The 19,434-nt window shown below is 51.2% G+C and overlaps 1 protein-coding gene across 1 annotated transcript; it reads left to right on the top strand.

Moving 5' to 3' along the window:
* The first annotated feature begins 988 nt into the window (after positions 1 to 988).
* Positions 989 to 1,534, top strand: LOC149335500 (kelch domain-containing protein 3-like). The gene has a single exon (XM_089553943.1). It carries the CDS (start codon positions 989 to 991, stop codon positions 1,532 to 1,534), a length of 546 nt encoding a protein of 181 aa, XP_089410069.1.
* Positions 1,535 to 19,434: the final 17,900 nt, after the last annotated feature.

The following is a 19,434-nucleotide window of genomic DNA, read 5'->3' as shown; positions in this document are numbered from 1 at the left end:
CCTTGAGGAAATTTTAAAATCAGTGGAAAACTCACAAACTGAAATTCATTAAGTTCACTAGGGTTAATACTGGGCAGTTCTGTTACATCCCCACAATCATCAAATTTTGCGGGAGTTGGTACAAACCATCCATATTTACAAATAACCAGATATGACTGTGCGGAACGCTTCTCTAGGGCTGACTGCGCGCTAGATTAGTCTCATATCAAGAGAAAGCCTGTATCAAATCGGGCGTGCTTCTCTTGAGGTGCTTTCATACGATGTTTCATTTCAAGGTTAAGACGCATGCGTGGACTCCCACGGAATAGTATTTCAGTATGAAGTTTGGTATTAAAAACGGCAGTTTGCGGTTGCGTGCGAGTACGTCAGCTACTTTCAGACCGAGACACACTTCAGATTTACGCTGAGTAGTCACGTGCATTAAGCCACCAAAAATATACCTGGACCCCTTTTAACGGTGAATATTTGTTTCCTCGAAGTGTGGACGTTGAAACTGCAAGGTGTTCCGAGAGCTGTCAACCACATGGCTGTCGCTATTAATGGCAAGATATACTCTTTCGACATCAGAAGCTTCGTCGCCGTGCACATTTTCTGCCCTGCGCGCTACCGCTGGCACCTTGAGAGGACGCATCCGCTACCCCGCGATAGGCCGGTTCTGTTTTTAAACTTTAAGGTTGTAGCCTACGGCGACTGTGCGTACGTGTGCGGTTTTTGGGGACTGGCCCAGCCACATGCCTCGCACGGCAACCTGTACCGCTTCGATACCTGCACAATGGCGTGGAGCCGTCCCGAGGTGTGCGGTGATGAGCCGAGCTATCTCTGCCGCGCTGCGTGCGTGGTGCGGAATCATATGTAGGTCATCGGCAGCCTACAGGTAGGTACGTTGCACTTCCTTGACCTGGACACCTACATGTGGCATCGAGTGCACACAACTGGAGACGTTCCACCGTGCCCGCTTTTTAATTCGTGCTCTGCCATTGGTAGCCGGATGTATCTTTATGGAAGCACGCCTGGGAGCAATCCTGTGCATTACCTGGACACTGTGAACTTGACCTGGGTGCGCCCACACGTAGAAGGCGTAGCCCCAACGCTGCTGTACAGTCATAGCGCCTTCGCGTACAACGCAGAGATGTACATCTTTGGAGGTTACAACACAGAGCAGCGCGCACTAGTTACAGACCTGCACAAGTACGACCCAGGGAGGTCTCGCTGGACGCAAGTGAGGCTAAGGCGGTCGGGCCCTTGTGCCAGAGTGCTCCAGGCCTGCTGTGTGATTGGGGACCGGGCGTTTCTGTTTCGTGGCCGCACAACGACGAGCATCAGAGAAGGTCACTCGCCTCCACGAGATCGGCAGCCCGTCCCGCCCTACCACTTCGCCCAAGTGCCAGTGAATGATCTGCACGCGCTAGACTTTGCACCCACATTGAAGACGTTGTGTCTTGCGGCGGTCATAGATGCCCGTTTGGAGATCGGCGTCGTGGCGCCGACCGTAATGGAGACATATAATGCCATGACAGGTGAAGACCACAGATAAACCTTGTATTCTACGAGCAGACATTGCAACTGTGTTTGACAAACCCTTTTAGAGGGTGCCTCTGCAAGATGGATATCATGTCGGAATTAAACTTCTGTTCACCTCTCTAGCCATGCATTGGCTTATTTTAATTCTTTATTGAGCAACCTTGTTCCTTTTTTATGTTCTTAGTGGACGTTATTAATTCGAGAGCATTAAATGGGTCTGTTGCGTCAGCAAAATGTGTCCGTAATTTCATCCGCAAGTGAACATCGTTCTCTTAAGATAAATGTGCGAAAGTGCGATTGTGACAGATAGTGTGCGATAAAAGCCTGGGACAGGTGTTCAGCACACCTTTTTTTTTTACTGACAGTCAAGAATAACAATTTCCTCGAAAGCTGTTTATTATGTCCCAGCTTTGCGTTCTTGTATTGTCTGGGCCTCTCCGTTATACATTTTTTTTTTGCTCCTTTTGGCTTAAACTGCCCCGTGCCCGTTGTTATGGTGCGCACTTATAACTCAGCCTTCGCTCTATTTTGTTATTCTTGTAAGGAATGCTTTCGTTTTGTTATCTTTTTCCCTGTATGATACTGCTAGCTTTTACTTTTGATGTCACGTTTTTTTTTTTAACTGCTCTGGACAGCGGCTTTCATTTCGTGCCCTTTGCCGTTGTTCTCTTGTTTTCTACTGGTCTTAGTTTCGGCTGACTGGGCCTGCTGCGTGTTGATTTCTTCATGTAGCCGTGCCAAAAGTTTGATAAGACTATTATTGAACGATAGTGTTTTGATAAGAAGATTGCCTTACGTGCTGTTCCTGTTTTCTGGTGTCACGTGGGTTCTGTCTGACATTTAAAAAGATGCTCATTGCTCTCAATAAATTTGGATGTGTTGCTCCTATCCTGGTAACTTTAGTGTTCGTCCTCATCTTTTCGGCTGCTTTCATTAGCCATGCAAGAAGACAAACAAGCAGAGGCCACAACTTGAGCAGATATAAGTATAAGCCGCGATTCTCTAGCGCGTACTGCGTGCGAGATTAGGCTTTTTTATCAATTTGAAAGCCTTTAGAAAAAATGGGCCTGCTTCTTTCGATGTGTTTTTATATTATGTTTCTTTTCAGGGTTATGACGCATGCGTTATTTGCGGCGGGATAGTATTTAACTGTGAAGTTTTCTAATAAGAATGCCAGATTTACCTAATGTGTCACGTCTGTCAGCTTATTGGAAAGTCATACCTACCTCAGAACTATAATGTGTACGCTCCTGCTTTCAGCCATAAACCAGGGGCCAAGATCCAGTCTTAGAGTGAATATTTGTCTGTCCGAAACGTGGACGTTAAAGCTAGAAGATGCTCCAATAATGGTCAAGATCCAGTCGGAGCGTGAATATTTGTCTGTCCGAAATGTGGACGTTAAACCTAAAAGAACGCCACCGCGGTGGCTCAGTGGCTATGGTGCTCGGCTGCTGACCCAAAAGACGCGGGTTCAATCCCGGCCGCGGCGGCTAGAATTTCTTTGGGGCAGAAATTCCAGAGCCCCGTGAACTGTGAGGTGTCAGTGCACGTTAAAGAACCCCAGGTGGTCGAATTTTCCGGAGCCCTTCACTACGGCGTCTTTCGTAGCCTTAGTCGCTTTGGGACGTTAAACCCCATAAACCATAAACCAAACCTAAAGCTAAACGATGCTCGATAAACGGTCAAGATCCAGTCTGAGAGTGAATATTTGTGTTTCCGAAATGTGGACGTTATAGCTGAAAGATGCTCCATGAACAGTCAATAGCCATTCTGTCGCTATTATGGGGAAGATCTACTCCTTCGACGTCAGCTACGCAGAGAGACACTTCACCGACGTGCACATTTTATACCCTGCATACTACAGAAGGGACATTCTGAGGACGAAGCCACTATCCGGCGGTAGATAAATGATGTTTCTAGACTTGAACGTAGTACCCTACGGTGGCTGTGATTACCTGTTCGGTGGCTGGGGAGCCCGGAAACCAGACTCGGACGGCAGACTTTACCGCTTCGATACCAACCCAAAGACATAGAGCTGTCCTGAGGTGTGCGGTGATTAGCCGAGGATTCTGTCACTCAGCGTTTGGGTGGGGCACCGTATGTTCATCATTGGTACCCTACCGCTGGGTTCCGTGCAGCATATCTACCTCGTTGACCTGCATATCTACAAGTGGTATCGAGTTCAAAACCCTGGAAATGCTCCATTATTCCAGCATTTAGACTCGGCCCGTGCCATTGGTAACCGGATTTACGTTTGAGGCAGCACGCCCTACAACAACTCTGTGTTTTACCTGGACACAGACAACTCGACCTGACAACTCTAAAGGGCATTCCTGTTTCGTGGCCATTCTTCGCAACATATTCCAGTTTGTAAGTTCCCTCCAGGAGATGGACAGCTTGCCTTGCCTCCGAGGAGTTGGCGGATGTGCACGTTCTAGACTTTGCACCCACATTATAGACGCTGTGCCTTGTTGGACTCATAGATGCCTCTGTGGCGTGAACACCACAGCTCACACCACTGGTTGGCGTCGGGCTGACGTTGCAACTGTTTGCAACAAAGCATCTTAGACGGTGCCACAGCATTTGGACATCATGTGTAAGTAAAACGTTTGCTCCTCAGCACACATAAGAAATGGCCTATTTTAGTTCTTGATTGAACAGGTTTGTTGCCTTTTTTTAGAGCGCAGCTCTCAGGCGCCCGTTTCTGCGTTTCGCGGCATCGCCGTCACCGTTGTCCGTTGTAACCTGGAGAGGGCAAAAGCGGAACCTCCTCCCCTCCTTAGCAATTAAAACAAAAAAACAGCGCCGCTCGGACGGCTCTCGCCGGCGCGCGTGAAAAAACGGGGCAGAAGGAACCCCTGGAGAGCGACAAGCCTTCTGTGTATGGCTGCCACCTCCCCCACCGCTCGCGGACTCGGCGCGCCGGAGGATTGCCGTCGATTGTTCTATATTGTCCGAGTCATTTCTACGTGACGTTGCCGGAGAGGGCGTAGCCTTGCGTGCGCCAAGAGATTCCCTCCACCTCTCCACTCGCGCAATGGTGGCGGCGCCACGACAGAAAATTCCAGATGCTCCTCGAAGCCACTCCCGGCCTTTGACAAATGAGGACGCGCGTACAGCGCGAGCAGGAGACGTTTACAGCATAGCCGACACTGTGTGTATGTGCACGCCTGCCTTGAAACGAAGAACAGACAGACGTGCAGCGAGCCTATATAAGAAGACCGTTGACCGCCAGAGCGGCTGTTTCATCTTCAGTGAACCAATTCTGTTTTGTTTGTTTGCCTCTCCCTCTTAAAGTAGAGCACTTTAAGTGCATTAATTCTTTGTATTGTAATCTCTCTCAAGTGTAACTTTATTGTTAGTGGAGTGTTTCTTGAAGAAGGAATATGTCTGAAAAATGAAAAGCTGTCTGTTATTGTACATATATGTCTGGCTTGCATTATTTCCCTCGATCTATCAAAAAGCTGAAACAGCTGATGTGCTGCGCTCAAATTTTGCATTAGCAAATAACGTAATTGCCGGCAGTTTTTTTTTCCTTGGGTATGTAACGATTTCTCTTCTGGCCCTGCCTTTTATTTCGCGTAACTATTCACTCTCTCCTTCAGTTTTTCTCCTTTTTTATTTCACAGTGTTCAGTCACCTAATAGATCATGAACTTGCACAAATGCAGTGATGATGCCTCGCTCCTAGATCAGGTATTTAATGTTTGTTCCGGCTAAGCAGACCCTCAGTCACGCTCGTTTCAAGGTGACAACTGTTTGTGCCCGAACTGTCCAGATCACGGCGCCGTCGGGGTTCGGCCAAAAATTAGACAAATGGAAAGGCAAGCCAAGCGCAGAGAAGAACTGGCAAGGAGATGAAGTCTCTGAAAGTTAGAAACAGATATGTTTTAATACTAGCAGTTACAAGATCAGGGGCGCTCGCTGAGATTCACCACAGTTGGACCAGGAAAATATTCATTTCAATATGATAGTGCGAGATCAGCCCTTAGAGCTCTGGAATAACCGCTCTTCGGTATGAGGCCGCTCCAGTTCCAGCATCATGATGGGTGCGGCTGGTTTCCTGTGCCTTACTGAACACCCAACAGAAAATGGGAGCTTATACTTGGACTGTCCAGCTTTGAGGTAAGAACTCGGTCGTTCTTCAGCCAGTGTCATCGATGTACCGGTAATCAGCACGCCAGCGATTAATGAACATGCATTGTGGGAATCGTGGCTTTCCGCCGTTGCCTTTGCGCGGCTGTGCCGGCTTCCTGCGTTGTTTCTCCTCTTTCCCTTGCTCCCGCCTCAGGCGATGGAGAGGCGGCTGGGTGACTAATCACTGTCATTTAGCCACAGCTCCGCCCCGGCTCCCCAAGGGCCTTTGCCATTGGCGCCTTTTGGCGGGAATCCGGGACCCGCTTTGGGCGGCCGCGCACTGCGCGACCGTCCGAGCGGGGCCCAGAGAGAGAGAGATCCCTCCGAGACAGCGTAAGGTGCGTACGTTACTGTTTTGTCCGTGCCGGCCGTTGCCGTTCGGACCAGTGCTTACTCGAGCTCGCCCGCACGTGTCCTCTGACCTGCAGCGGCTCGAGCCTGTCCAGCGGGGTCCAGCGACCTCTGACAGGCGTACCTTGCGTTGAATGCCCACTCTCTCTCGCAACCGGCCCAACGGTCGACACGAGAGAGAGATCACAGCACTGCCGCGGGGACATTCTCCTGCAGCGGCGTGTTAGCGGCGCGCATTACTCGAGTCGCTTCGTGCGCGCAGCGGAGCCTTGCTCCTCGCGCGCCCCCGGGACGGGGTGACGATTGAGTGTGTGTGTGTACTGCTGAAGGACGACGTGAATAAACGTCTCCTTTGTGAACTTGGAGGCCTATTTCTTTGCGGCGAATCGCTCTCCTCCCAGCGGAGGTTGAGTGCGCCGCCACGGTGTACCAGTGGTGTGTGGTGACGGCTGATCGGGGCCCTTGGCTCGCGCGAAGCTCGAACCCGCCGTGGGTGGTGGCCTATGTCCACTTAGAAACCCACAACTGGCGCCCAACGTGCTAAGTCATTGGCGCTTACGCCTTTGATGGCACATTAGCCGAGCAGGTCGCCTTGCCGATCACGCTTGCGCACCGTGTCTACCACCCCCAGCGGGGCACTCGGCAGCTACAAGTCGGCTCCCTACGGAGTTGTAGCGTCGTTTGATCCGCTGGCTGCTGTTCCTTCGAATAGCTAGACACCGTTGTTGGCCACGGCCACCATTGGGGTTTACTGCGGCACAACCCAAAATGTCGACCACGCGGTTCCCATTGGAGCTGTACCGGGAGCACCCTGCGGTGCATCCGCTGGTCACATGCCTCAGCTGTGCATGCTTTCCGCCCAGTGCGAAAGCAGTTCGTGTCACGCTGCCGCAACCGGCAGTTTCGAACAGCAGCAGCCGTGCCCCGCGAGCAGTCAATTCTGCTCTGGGAACGGCGAGGCGCTGGCCCGGTTCCCTGTGGAAACCACGCCGCTCATCGAACTAGGAGCCTTGCCTCCCTCGTTCGTGCAGCCCACCCAAGCCTCCACTGAGGCAGGGGTGCAGTGCGCTTAGTTGGCTGATGCGGCTCCGCGAGCCTGCGGGTCGGCTGGCGCGCTGGGCTCTCCTGATACAGCATTACGACTTTTCCGTGCAGTGTCGAAAGGGGAGCACAAACGTGGTAGCTGACGCGCTATCCCGTGCCCCACTCGCCAGCGGCGCCTTGACGCCTGTAGGCGGAGGGGGCGAAACAGCGGACGAGCCGCCGGGCGGCAAGGAGGGGGAACCCGCAAACGGGTTAACCCATTCCGCTAACCAGGCGAGCAGCGCTTCGCAAAGCGGACGAGAGGCAAAGCTCTTCGTGAGCGCCTCGGAGGTGCCGACGCGAACGGAAATTTTGGCTGCAAACCTGAGTGGGGACGAGACCAGGCTCCCCTCTGGGAGGACTGGAATCGTTTTCAGCCGTAAGAGCTACTGAAAGCCCAGCAAAATGACCCCTTTTGTCGCGAGGTGAGCGACGGTCTCAGGGAGACGGAGCGCCGTGACGCTACTTGTATTGTAGCGGGCGCAGGGGGGGGGGGGGGGGGGGGGGGGGCAGAAGCCAGCGTGTGTCGCGGCGAACCCCGGGGATCCATATTTGCTGGACCATGACGGGCTCATGCTGAAGTACATAGCCACCGATGACGAGTCCATCGACCCGTTCAAGGTGGTTATCCCCAAAAGTCTGAGAGGCGCACTTTTGCGATTCTCTCATGACGAACCACTGGCCGGTCATCTGAGTGGCTCCAAAGTTTTTGCAAAACTGAGTCATTCGGTGACGTGGCCCGGCATGAAGCGTGACATTTTCCGCTATTGCCGTTCCTGCCATGTCTGTCAAGCGGTGAAGTCACGGGGCGGCAAGGCGCCTGGAATGATCAAACCGATTGACAGTGTGCGTCCGTGGCAGATGGCCACCTGCGATTTGATGGGGCCTTTCCCCAGGAGCAAGCAGGGGTTCATAGACCTGAAGGCCTACGCGTCACGGTCTGACGAGCTTGCGCCGGTACCCATTGGTATGAAAGGCAAGCGCAAAGGCAGAACTGGTGCTGCGGAACGCAAGCGTACGGAGCACCGGTACAATCTGAGGCGACGGTCACCGGTGTGATTGATGCCGGACGGCGGACTTTTCCGCAACCGAAGGCACGCAGCCTCAGCTAGCTGGCGAGCTTTCTCGTCAGGCCCTACCCAGGCGAAGCACGGTGTTATTTTTTTTTTGTTTTGTTTTGTTTTGGCAGCGTGCTCAGTTCCAGCCCTGTGTGTTTATCAGTTTATTTATTTTTTTTTGCTTACGTCAGTTTCTAGCCACTTTCGTTTCCTGCTTCTAACGTCTGTTTTTTGTTCTAACGTACCGAGATGTATATAGGCAACATGCGTTTGCGTTAGCCTTCAGTTTTTTTTTACCCGACTTGTACATAGGCAAACTTCAGCCCGCTCGTGCTTGCTCTTATCTTCTAGAAGCAAAAGATGTGGTGTCGTTTGTACGGCGCGCCTCTTCTCATTTCCGGCCCGACTGTGGGTGGTTGGCTCGTTAAGGAGCCGTGTGTCGCGGTGCGAGTTTTGTGCGGCCCGTATGTAGGGGAAGTTGGCGGGGCGTTGGGGGCGATGGGGGGCGGAAAGTGCACCCTTTGACCCTCGCCGCGGCGCCTCTGGACGCTTCTGATGGGGGGGTCGTTGTCGCCGACCAGCGTCCGCGCACTTGCCGGTTTATGCGTGGTTGTGGCTGTGACTGTGTGCGCGCGTAACCATGAGCCAAGGCGACGCCTGTGAGTTGTGCCGTTGTGTCCTTCTGCGTGAGCGCGAGGATGAGAAGGACCCCTCGCTGTGGACAAGGTTACACATCTGGACGCTCCGAACGTCCTCGCCCGTTTCAGCCGGCGTGAAAGGGGTGCACTAACTTTCTTGTGCCCGAACGTGATGTCGTGTCCAAGGGCGCGAGGTCAGTGCTCTGCCGCGGCCCCGTCGTCATCGACGCACCCTACATCAACGGAAAGAAGACCGCCATCAGTCGTCGGCACTCCCAACCTGTTCAACTTGAAGTCTGCGAGCGGTGAGTCGCCGACAGGCCCACTGGGCCGCGCCACCGAACTTTGAGGCTGGCATCCACCTGTAACATAGTTGTACAGTTGTATTCACATCTTCTTGTGTACCGTGTATATAATCTGCAAGCTGTTTTGATTTACTGAAGCGTGTGCAAGTATTGTTTGCCTTGTTTTTCCTTTGTTTTTTTACGTTGTTCTGGCTGAAACTGAAGTGTAGCTAGTTTTTTTTGTGTATTCATTTCTTTATTTTGGAACTGAAGTGTAGCTAGTTTTTTTTGTGTATTCATTTCTTTATTTTGGAACTGAAGTGTAGTTTTTTTGTGTATTGATTTCTTTATTTTGGCCGCGTGCTTTGCCGATGGGTAGGAGGGCATTTAAGGAGAGAGGGATGTGGGAATCCTGGCTTTCCGCCGTTGCCTTGTTTCTCCTCTTTCCCTTGCTCCCGCCTCAGGCGATGGAGAGGCGGCTGGGTGACTAATCACTGTCATTTAGCCACAGCTCCGCCCCGGCTCCCCAAGGGCCTTTGCCATTGGCGCCTTTTGGCGGGAATCCGGGACCCGCTTTGGGCGGCCGCGCACTGCGCGACCGTCCGAGCGGGGCCCAGAGAGAGAGAGATCCCTCCGAGACAGCGTAAGGTGCGTACGTTACTGTTTTGTCCGTGCCGGCCGTTGCCGTTCGGACCAGTGCTTACTCGAGCTCGCCCGCACGTGTCCTCTGACCTGCAGCGGCTCGAGCCTGTCCAGCGGGGTCCAGCGACCTCTGACAGGCGTACCTTGCGTTGAATGCCCACTTTCTCTCGCAACCGGCCCAACGGTCGACACGAGAGAGAGATCACAGCACTGCCGCGGGGACATTCTCCTGCAGCGGCGTGTTAGCGGCGCGCATTACTCGAGTCGCTTCGTGCGCGCAGCGGAGCCTTGCTCCTCGCGCGCCCCCGGGACGGGGTGACGATTGAGTGTGTGTGTACTGCTGAAGGACGACGTGAATAAACGTCTCCTTTGTGAACTTGGAGGCCTATTTCTTTGCGGCGAATCGCTCTCCTCCCAGCGGAGGTTGAGTGCGCCGCCACGGTGTACCAGTGGTGTGTGGTGACGGCTGATCGGGGCCCTTGGCTCGCGCGAAGCTCGAACCCGCGGTGGGTGGTGGCTTGTGTCCACTTAGAAACCCACAGCATATAAGAGTCAAAGATATAAACTGCGTTTTCACCAGGAACGTCAAAAATGTAAGTGACCATATTGAGACACATGTGTTGCCTAAGAAATAGGCACTGCTCGTTTTATCGCAGGTCGAGCAGCACACGAGGAAACGACCACACGGGCGCTATCTTTCCGTGCCAGCTAACTAGAGGCAGCAGTACAGCAAAAATTTCCTGTCGAATAAGTATACCTATCAAGCGATGAACAAGTGCTGAAACAAAAGAATACCGCGCCCCTTTCGCACACTTCCTGCTCATCACTTAGTTTTTATGGGAGTTTAACGTCCCAAACCGACTCAGACTATAAGAGACGCCGTTGTGAAGGGCTCCGGAAACATCGACCACCCGGGGTTCTTTAACGTGCACTGACATCGCACAGCACACGGGGTTCTAGAATTTCGCCTCCAGCGAAATTCGAACACCACTTAGTTTCTGTGCACTATTTCGCGCTAGATAAAGATAAGTCGTGTAGATCATCCAGTATTTCCCGATGTGTTTGGTTACCTAAATAGTTTCTTCGGTAGGAATTAGTCAAATATGTGTGTCAGGATTATAACAGCACCGTCTCTTAGCTGTCCGCTGACTCGAAACGTCTCGTGCACATCAGCAACCGCAGCGGCGGTTGTAAAAGGCAGCCTGTTGTGGAGCTTTCCGTGTCGATAAGAACACAGTAATACATAGCCTATTGATAGGAGGAATATGATATAGGCGCACTCGTTGTGCTTTCCAACGCCACCTGCCACCTGTTAGGGGCATAAGCATTCGCTTTACAGGCATTTATAGGCATAAGCCATACGTGGCTTGCGTCCCCTAACCGGACCTCATCGAGAGAAACAAGACGAGAAATGTTATCAGCGAAAGAGCAAGTCTAGCGTTTCCTAGCGTTTATAGCAGCCCTAACGGTAGAAGGAAGGAATCTCCAGATGGCCAGTGGAACAAGTCTAGTACGGCCTGAGTACAAGTTGGCATTAGCATACAGTTCACAAATTAGTCGAAGTATTTTCAATTCTTTCTGAGTGAAAACAAAAACTTGTAGTGAAATGGTGCGCAAATATATTAATACTCATAGCTTACTCTCCCTAAGAGGTTGAAATCTGACTGAAAAATTACATTCTGCCCACGCACCGAAAAGGTTCGGCCGCTACAGGAATATTTAGGTTTGCGGCACGTTTAAAATTCACATGTTAGTCTTTAATGCTCAGCGTCATGCATGAGGGAGCAGTCGCAGAAACCTAGACGAGCCTATTCACATTTCCGGGGACAGGTCCATCCAGCGTCATCGAAGGATGTGTACAATGTATACTGGAAACATGCACAAACCTCATTGTGATCTCCAAAGTGCCCATAGCAAAGTGCAACTAGCACAATGACAGAGCTCAGTGCTCACTTAAAAGTGCCCATAGCACGTGCTCATCAACAATATGCACTGCGCAAACAGCACAGTGCGGCGTTCACTCATTTTAATGCGGAAGCATTTCTAGACTATGTCGGTGGGCTCGTGTAAATAAAAACGTGTCCGCAGCAGTTGTGACGTTCTCCAAATGGATTGCGCAAACGAATGACTGTATTCGAAAGAGGATGATGCAAAGATGTTGCGCAAAAAAATTATGTCGATAGGACGATTAGTTAATAAATTAGAGCAAAAATTTCGAAAAAACGTCGAAAGTGACTAAACGCGAAAGAGCCATAAACGGCAAAACAGTAAAAAAATTTTTTAAATGAAATGAGACGTATTCGATGAGAGATAATTAATCGAACAGAAAGTTTCGCTCACATACATTGAGTAGTTAATTATCAGCAAAAACCATTGGACGCTTGAATAGGCTGGACGGGGATATAGAAAATGGACGGGAAAGCAACCACGGCGCCAAATTTGAAAAACCAGGATGCTTGATCGAGATAAAAGAGGGTATAATCGGAGTAAATCAATCGATCTTTAATTAAAGCGTAAAATAATTACGCTAATTCAGAGTTAAATTAAATAACCAAAAAAAAGAAAATGATAAAGAGAGACGAATAGAGGCGGCGAATGCCGAGGAGGCGTGAATTCCTTCACATTCTCTCAGTGCGGGTCGCAGCAGTGATCTCTCATTTTTCCGTACTGACGCCCTTCAGATCTTCGAATGACGCCCAGGTGCTATCTTCCTCAGGGATTCATCGAAGCTCGGCAGCCTAGAGCAATACTTATCTCTTCCTCTTACGGTTCCGAAGATGTTTGGTGACCGGAAAAGCACCGAAGGACACCGAGTTTGCTTTGATATTGACTTTAATAACGCTTTTCCAAGAGCCATAAGACTCGTCTGCCCGGCGACTCACATTCTTCCCAGCACGCATTGTTGTTTTGTTTTTTTTGTCCTCAGATCGATTGCACTAGTGGCTTCTTATGCACGCCAACTGCGAAACATAGCAACGGCTTTTCTCAAATCCCTTTTAGTGTGGCGGATATGAAGCCCGTGCCGAAATTACATTTCATTGAAGAAGTTAGAGCCCTTTTTCTCTGGCCTTTTCCAAAGCAAATAAGCAGCTGGCTGCAATTTCTTTTCCAACCCAATCCTCCGATTGCTCGCATGTATCTTCTTATTGAAATCTTTCACCGGTACAAAAGTGGTTCTTGGATCAATAGACGGAAGTAACAATCCATTGAAAGGTGGAGTGGAAGCACGCGACCGTTTTACAGCTAAGAGCAGGGAGGCGTTTTTTTTATATAAGTGTCGAAAATAACACAAGGAAAGGGACAAACACAGCTCTGATCAGTGGTGCTCAGTTGCGTACCATGGTAACTAGCCCGTGGTTACTAGCGTGGTAACTTGTCCAGTTGAGCACTGATCGCGCCAGACCCAGTCCATAACGACACAGAAACCTCGTTAAGAAACAAAGGTTCATGTTTCTAAACCTTTCATGCTTCTTTTCCGTTAATATGGGCATTCGTTTTCCTGAAACAGAGTGCAAAGAAGAAGGTATTAGAGCTTGAGTATTGATCGTGTAAGGGTGAACGTGCTTCTTTTAAGTATAATCACAAAAAAACGTGCAAAGTATCTCTTTAGCGTTTGATAGCTTAGTTCCATAAAGTGGCTGGGCAAGCTCCCACGAAGTCGTAGAAACAGTTATCTTTTTCCGCAAGGCCATCACCTCGACCTCCGCGATGCTTCGCAATCAATCATGTAAGTGTATTTCCTTTAGGATAGGTTCCGTTCTTTTCTTCATCATTGCCCGAGACGCTTCAGGCGGTTTAAGTTCGACAATGCTCAGCGTTATGCAAGCATCGAAGGCGTCCTTCACGAGGAGTACCCTTATCTATGATGATGATGATGGTAGCGATAGTGAAGCTTTAAGGCTTTTTAGTGAATTTTTTCTCCCCATGGCACAAGATAATATCGTTTGCTCAAGGTAGCGTCAAACGGCCATTTCCCAAGAATTTCACCCGGTGTAAACCGTGCACAAGTCCAGGGAAAGGGTGTACCCACCGGAAGAGGAAGACGACGACGTTTCTTAGGACATCATCATCATCACCGGTAAACGCCAGCGGTTTTGCGCAGCAGCACCGCTCGGATCCTGAGTTGCTGGTTTAACAAGAAGGGCGACGACCTCTTGACGCGTGTTGCACCACAGTGAAAGGTCTAGCGGAGTATGGGGAATGGAGCTGTGAATATAAATTGCAGATTTACCTGGGGTGAGGGAGGAGGCGATGCAACGGCGATCAGGGATCGAGGGTGAATTGTATGCGCAGAATCCCGAAAGGCGTGGTAGTGAATTATGCTCTTGCAACAGGAACGCCCATGCCTTCAACTTTCCGTCACGAAGGCGGATATTCACCTCAGTGGCCTTATTAGCAAAGCCTCGACAGTTCCACTGCACCACCATAGATGATGCACTATCCATGGCGAGGCAGAAGAGCTTCTATGATGAGGGAGGTCAACTGCTTCATGAGCGCCAATATTTTATCCACCGTCGGGGTAGTCACGGTTAACGGGTGGTCGGCACATGATTGTGGTCCAGTGGTTATTGGGGGTGATTCCTGTGAAGATTGCTCCCGAGTGATTAATGTTCTTCTAGAGGAGTGAGAACGACGCTGTTCCCGGCGCTGGGTGAGTTCGTCTAGTCGACGGCGAGCCTCCACGATAGCATTTTCTAAAGCTGCGTCTTCATCTGTGGAATCCACTTGTGAGGGATGCACTGGTCGTGTTGGTGTATCATTTGATCCACGAAGGCGAGCCGCTTGTGCGTATGAACGCTGCCGAGAAGACGGGTGCTGAGAAGACGGGTGCTGCGCAGCGGGGTCAGTTGAAGGAAGCTCAGGGAAGTCGTCGTCATCACATGCGAGGGCAGCAAAACGATTACTTGTAGGAATATCCTGTTTAACAGATGGCTTGTGCAGCTTCTTCGCTCGCTTCTTCTTTGGACAAGCGGGAGAGCGTATATCGTGGTCCGGCGATTTGCATAAGGCGCAAAGAACTGATGGTTCATTCATGTCGACCACAGCAGCAGGATTAGGGCAGGTGGTTTGCATATGGCCTTCTTTGTGGCAATGATAGCAAAAAATACGACGTGGTCGGAAGGGCTGCGGTTTGATAATCGCACCGTAGTAAGTAAGGTACTCCGGCAGAGTCAAAGGGCCTTGCAGAACGAGCAGGTATGAGCCCCGGCGTCCCATAGGCCGTGCTTGCAGTACTACGTGAGACTTGCAGCGTATGTTAGCCCGCACCTCCTCCGGAGGACTTGTGCTGTCAACATGATAAACCATGCAGCGGAGGGTGTCAGGACTAGATGCAAAATATATTTGCACCGGGACATGCTTGCTATTGTCCAGGGGGATCTGAGTAACTGCGCACATTTTCTGGGCGTCCACCAAGGATGGCAAGTTTACCGTGATGGTGTTAGATTGGCGATGAACGACGAATCCGCAGTAGTTCGAAGAGCCAAGAGCGTGGTCAATTGTGGCTTGAACATACCGGGCAGGAATTGCAGTTATATCAAAGCGCAGTGTGGGCTTGATGGTGACGCGGAAAGAGTGAACAGCAGGTGGAAGCGAGGCTTGACTCACGGGAGGCATCAGTGGAGGCTGCAGGGGCTCAGACGCTGGTGTCGACCCTTGATGGGAGTGCTGAACAGGTGTGACGGGCACTGTTTCTTGAGGGAGTGCCACAGGCACGGAGGCGGTGGAGCAGTCCATGGCACAGACCAGTGTCGTGGCATCGGGAGACTGAGCAGGTTGGAGACCCGTAGGCGCTGAAGGTAGCGTAGACGTGGAGGCCGCGTCAGGTGGTAACACAGCGGGCACCCGCGTAGCTGTCGTCGACAACGCAGAATTCATGCAGGCGCGTAGCGCGGCCTCGCTCGGCAGCGCCGAGCTAAGCATAGCTTGCGCCTTTTGGTTCCGGCTGAGTTTTTTCACTTGAGAGTCTGCCCACCTGGCCGGGAATCTCTCCGCAGGGGCGTCTTCAGCATTCGTTCTCACGGAGGGCACTGTCCCACCCACGCAAGACTCGAGAAAGCAGGCAAAACAACTCGAAAACAAAGAGCTAGAATCGGACACGTATGCACCCACCAGATCTTCGTCTTCGTCTCACCCACCCCTCTTATTCTAGTTTCTTTTTATGGCCGTCCTAGCTCCGCATCTCCCAATCTTGGATGGGTACGTTTCCTTCGTTGTACCAACCCGGGTATCCCTATTCTAGTTGGTGGAGACTTCAACTGCGCACACACTTCGTGGGGTTACCCAGCAGATTCCTCAAGGGGTGCGCACATCCAAGGCAGCTTTTCAGATAATTCCTTTCAACTTTTAAACCACCCGAATACTTCTACCCGCCCAAGAGGTGGCCCGTATTCACCTGACTTGACTTGGTGGTTAGGGCCCGGTAACCCTCGTTGGGATGTTGAATCAGATTCTTGGGGTAGTGATCACTGCCCTATTTTTATCTCCCTCACTCCTTCGCGTCTACGGAAAGTACGCCGCAGCGTACGCATAACATCATGGGACTCTGTACGCGCTGACAATCGTTTATCAACATTCAACCCGTCTTCAGCAGTGTCTACCCTCTCTGATGTTCTTGCAACTCATACTATTACCAGTACTGTAAATGAAGGCGACCCAAACCCGGACATACACCTCCTGAATCTGTGGGCTCTTCGTCGCCAGGCCGATCATTATGCTTCTCGCAACCCTGAAGACCCCTTCGCTCTTCCCTCTCTTCACCGCGCTACCGCCCGAGAGCGGCGTTATGCAAAGCAACTAGGCAGGAAACGCTGGGCTGCATGGTGTGCCCGCCTGTCCTCTACGCAGGGCAATCGACATCTTTGGAGAGTGTTTCACGCCATGGAGCGCCCTTCTCAGGTTGCAGATTACACTGAAAGCATTCGCCTCGCGCTGAATGTGGACGAAGATTCATTTGCACAACAAGCGGCCCGTCAGTTTTTTCCACACCATGACTGCACCCCTACATCTCCTCCAGTCTTATCGGTTACAGAGCCTTCCGATGAGGTTACTTCTGATCTAACTATGGCAGAATTGCTAGCCTCCATTGAACGCCTCAAGACTACCACTTCTCCCGGGCACGACGGCATACCAAACTCTTTATTCCGTAACTTGGATGGGTCTGCTTTTCAAACCCTACTGGATACTTTCAACCAAGTGTGGCGTTCTGGTGTCATCCCTGGAGAGTGGAAGCATTCTATTGTGGTCCCAATACCCAAGTCAGGTCAGCCTCCAGTATCTCTTTCGGCCCTTCGTCTAATTTCTCTCACGCCTACCATCTGCAAGCTTTACGAAAGCATTCTCGCCGCACGCTTGTCGTGGTGGCTAGAATCACACGATTGTTACCCAGATTCCCAAATAGGTTTCCGTCCCCAAATTGGAACGGAGGATGGTCTTGCTACTTTGGCTACTGACGTGCTTCACCATTCTCCGCAGAGTCACCTCGTTCGAGCGGTGATCGCGACAGACATAACAAAGGCATATGATAACATCCTTCACTCTGCCATTCTTGCCTCCCTTCAAACTCTTGGTCTCCCTCACCGGTTTCTCCTATCCATTCACGCCTTGTTAACAAATCGAACCTTCAGTGTACGAGTCCATGGAAAGCCCTTTGGTAACTTCACTTCCAATAGAGGAGTGCCCCAGGGCTCCGTTCTCGCCCCCACATTATTCAATGTGGCTTTTATTCCTCTTGTTAGAGCCCTAGAAACCATCCCTTCTATCCGTGTGCTTGCGTATGCCGATGACATAACCTTGTGGTGCTGTCACCCAGATGCGTCTATCCACCAGTCGGCTCTCAAACATGCGCTAGATGTCTTGACATCTCGCCTCCCACCTCTGGGTCTAACCCTCTCGCCTACTAAGTCATGTTTCATTCGCATTGGAAACAAAGCCGGCTTACGGAAAGCAGTCCCTTTAAACTTTACAGTAGATAGTTCTCCGATTCCTCAGGTAGAAACTGTTCGTATTCTTGGCCTCCTCCTTCATACCTCTGGGACTGGCACCCCTTGGCTGACAGCCACACGTAAATCAGCTCACGCCACTATAGGTCTGATTCGTCGCATAGCTATGCGATCTGGTGGCGCACCTGCTCATACGGCCCGCCAGCTTGTGCGCTCTATCCTTCAGCCACGAATAATATATCAGGCACAATTTCAACGTCTCACCCGCAGACAGTGGGACTCCCTTGAAGCTATCAATCGTGAGGCTATGCGCGCAATAACATTTTTGCCTCGTTTGACACCCATACCCGTGCTTCAGGAGTTCGCCCAAATTAATACTCTCAGTGAACTCATCGACCAGCGGGTGGCAAACAGAGCTCGCAAACAGTCTCTACAACTTCATCGTTTAAAGACGCTCCCTCCGTGGTCGTATTATCAGCTCACAGACAATCGCCCCACTGTTTCCCCGTCGGTATCAGCCGCGCATCTGCCTGAAGGGTGCATATTGTACACCGATGCATCACATACTGCAGAGCGGGGAGTTACTGCTGTATATAGTCCCTCCCATCCGCATCTCAACTCTCGTGCGACGTACACCGCAGATACATGTACCCCCCTGGCATTGGAACTTCAAGCCATTTACAATGCCATTGCTTCCCTTCCGCTCGTTCCCACATTCAATGCAGTTCATATTTATACAGACTCCCTCGCCGCCCTTGAACAGCTTAAGGCTGTTCGACGCACATTCCAGATTACACAATCAATTCACCTACTCTGCGCAAAATACCCATGTCCTGTACGCATACACTGTATTCGCGGTCATGCTCACGATTCACATAACATTCAAGCAGATGCTATGACTCACATTGACACATCAGACGACCCGCCACCTTCCCCTCTTCCCCCAGATCCGTTCCTGTCCCATGTCTCCGATTCACAAGCTCTGCGCCAGCGAACACGCGCTCTAATTCCTCCGTGTTCGCACCCTCTCCCCCGTAGTCTAACTCGGCAGGAGGAGGTATCAGTGCGCCGGATTCGGGCAGGGGCGTCCCTGACCCCGTCTGTCCGTTATCGGTGGGGTGACAAATATCTGCCAGCAACTGACAGGTGCCCTCACTGCGGCGCTGCACCGGACATTTGTGATGTGCGGCACCGGTTGTGGACTTGCCCAGCGACGGCCCCTATTAGAAAACGGCTCCTCAGGGAGGTCGGCCTGTGGTGGAACCGCGACGGGGACTATGTGAAGTGGACTATGGACAATCACTTCACCAGCAGCCTATGCGAGTACCTCGCCGAAACTGGTCTACACTCCTTCTTTTAACTTTCTGTAACCTACATTCCACTCCCCCTTTTCTCAACTTATGCCTCAAGGCAGACTTCACGAATAAAAAAAAAAAAAGATCCTGAGTTGCAAAGCATAGTTGATTATCTGAAAGCGAAGACCATATCGCCTCCCCGAGGGTTCAAGCGCCAACTGTCGTCCTTCGTCTTTCACAGTAACGTCCTCCTGAAGAACTTCGCGCCCAACAGGACAGTGCACCTTCTTGTCGTGCTCAAAATCTCAGGCAAGACATTATGCAGTCATGTCATGATGAGCCGACTGCAGGGTATCTCGGGATACGTCGCACGTTACATCGCATCCAGGAGAAGTAGTATTGGCCGCGGTTAGCTGCCGGCATTTCCCATTACGTGGAAACGTGCCGTGAGTGTCAGCGACGCAAAACGCCTCCGATTAGACCAGC

The sequence above is a fragment of the Amblyomma mixtum genome, chromosome 7 (genome assembly GCF_055824585.1).
Source record: "Amblyomma mixtum isolate Tamu chromosome 7, ASM5582458v1, whole genome shotgun sequence".
Classification (NCBI taxonomy): domain Eukaryota; kingdom Metazoa; phylum Arthropoda; class Arachnida; order Ixodida; family Ixodidae; genus Amblyomma; species Amblyomma mixtum.
This window is presented reverse-complemented; position numbering and strand designations above follow the sequence as displayed.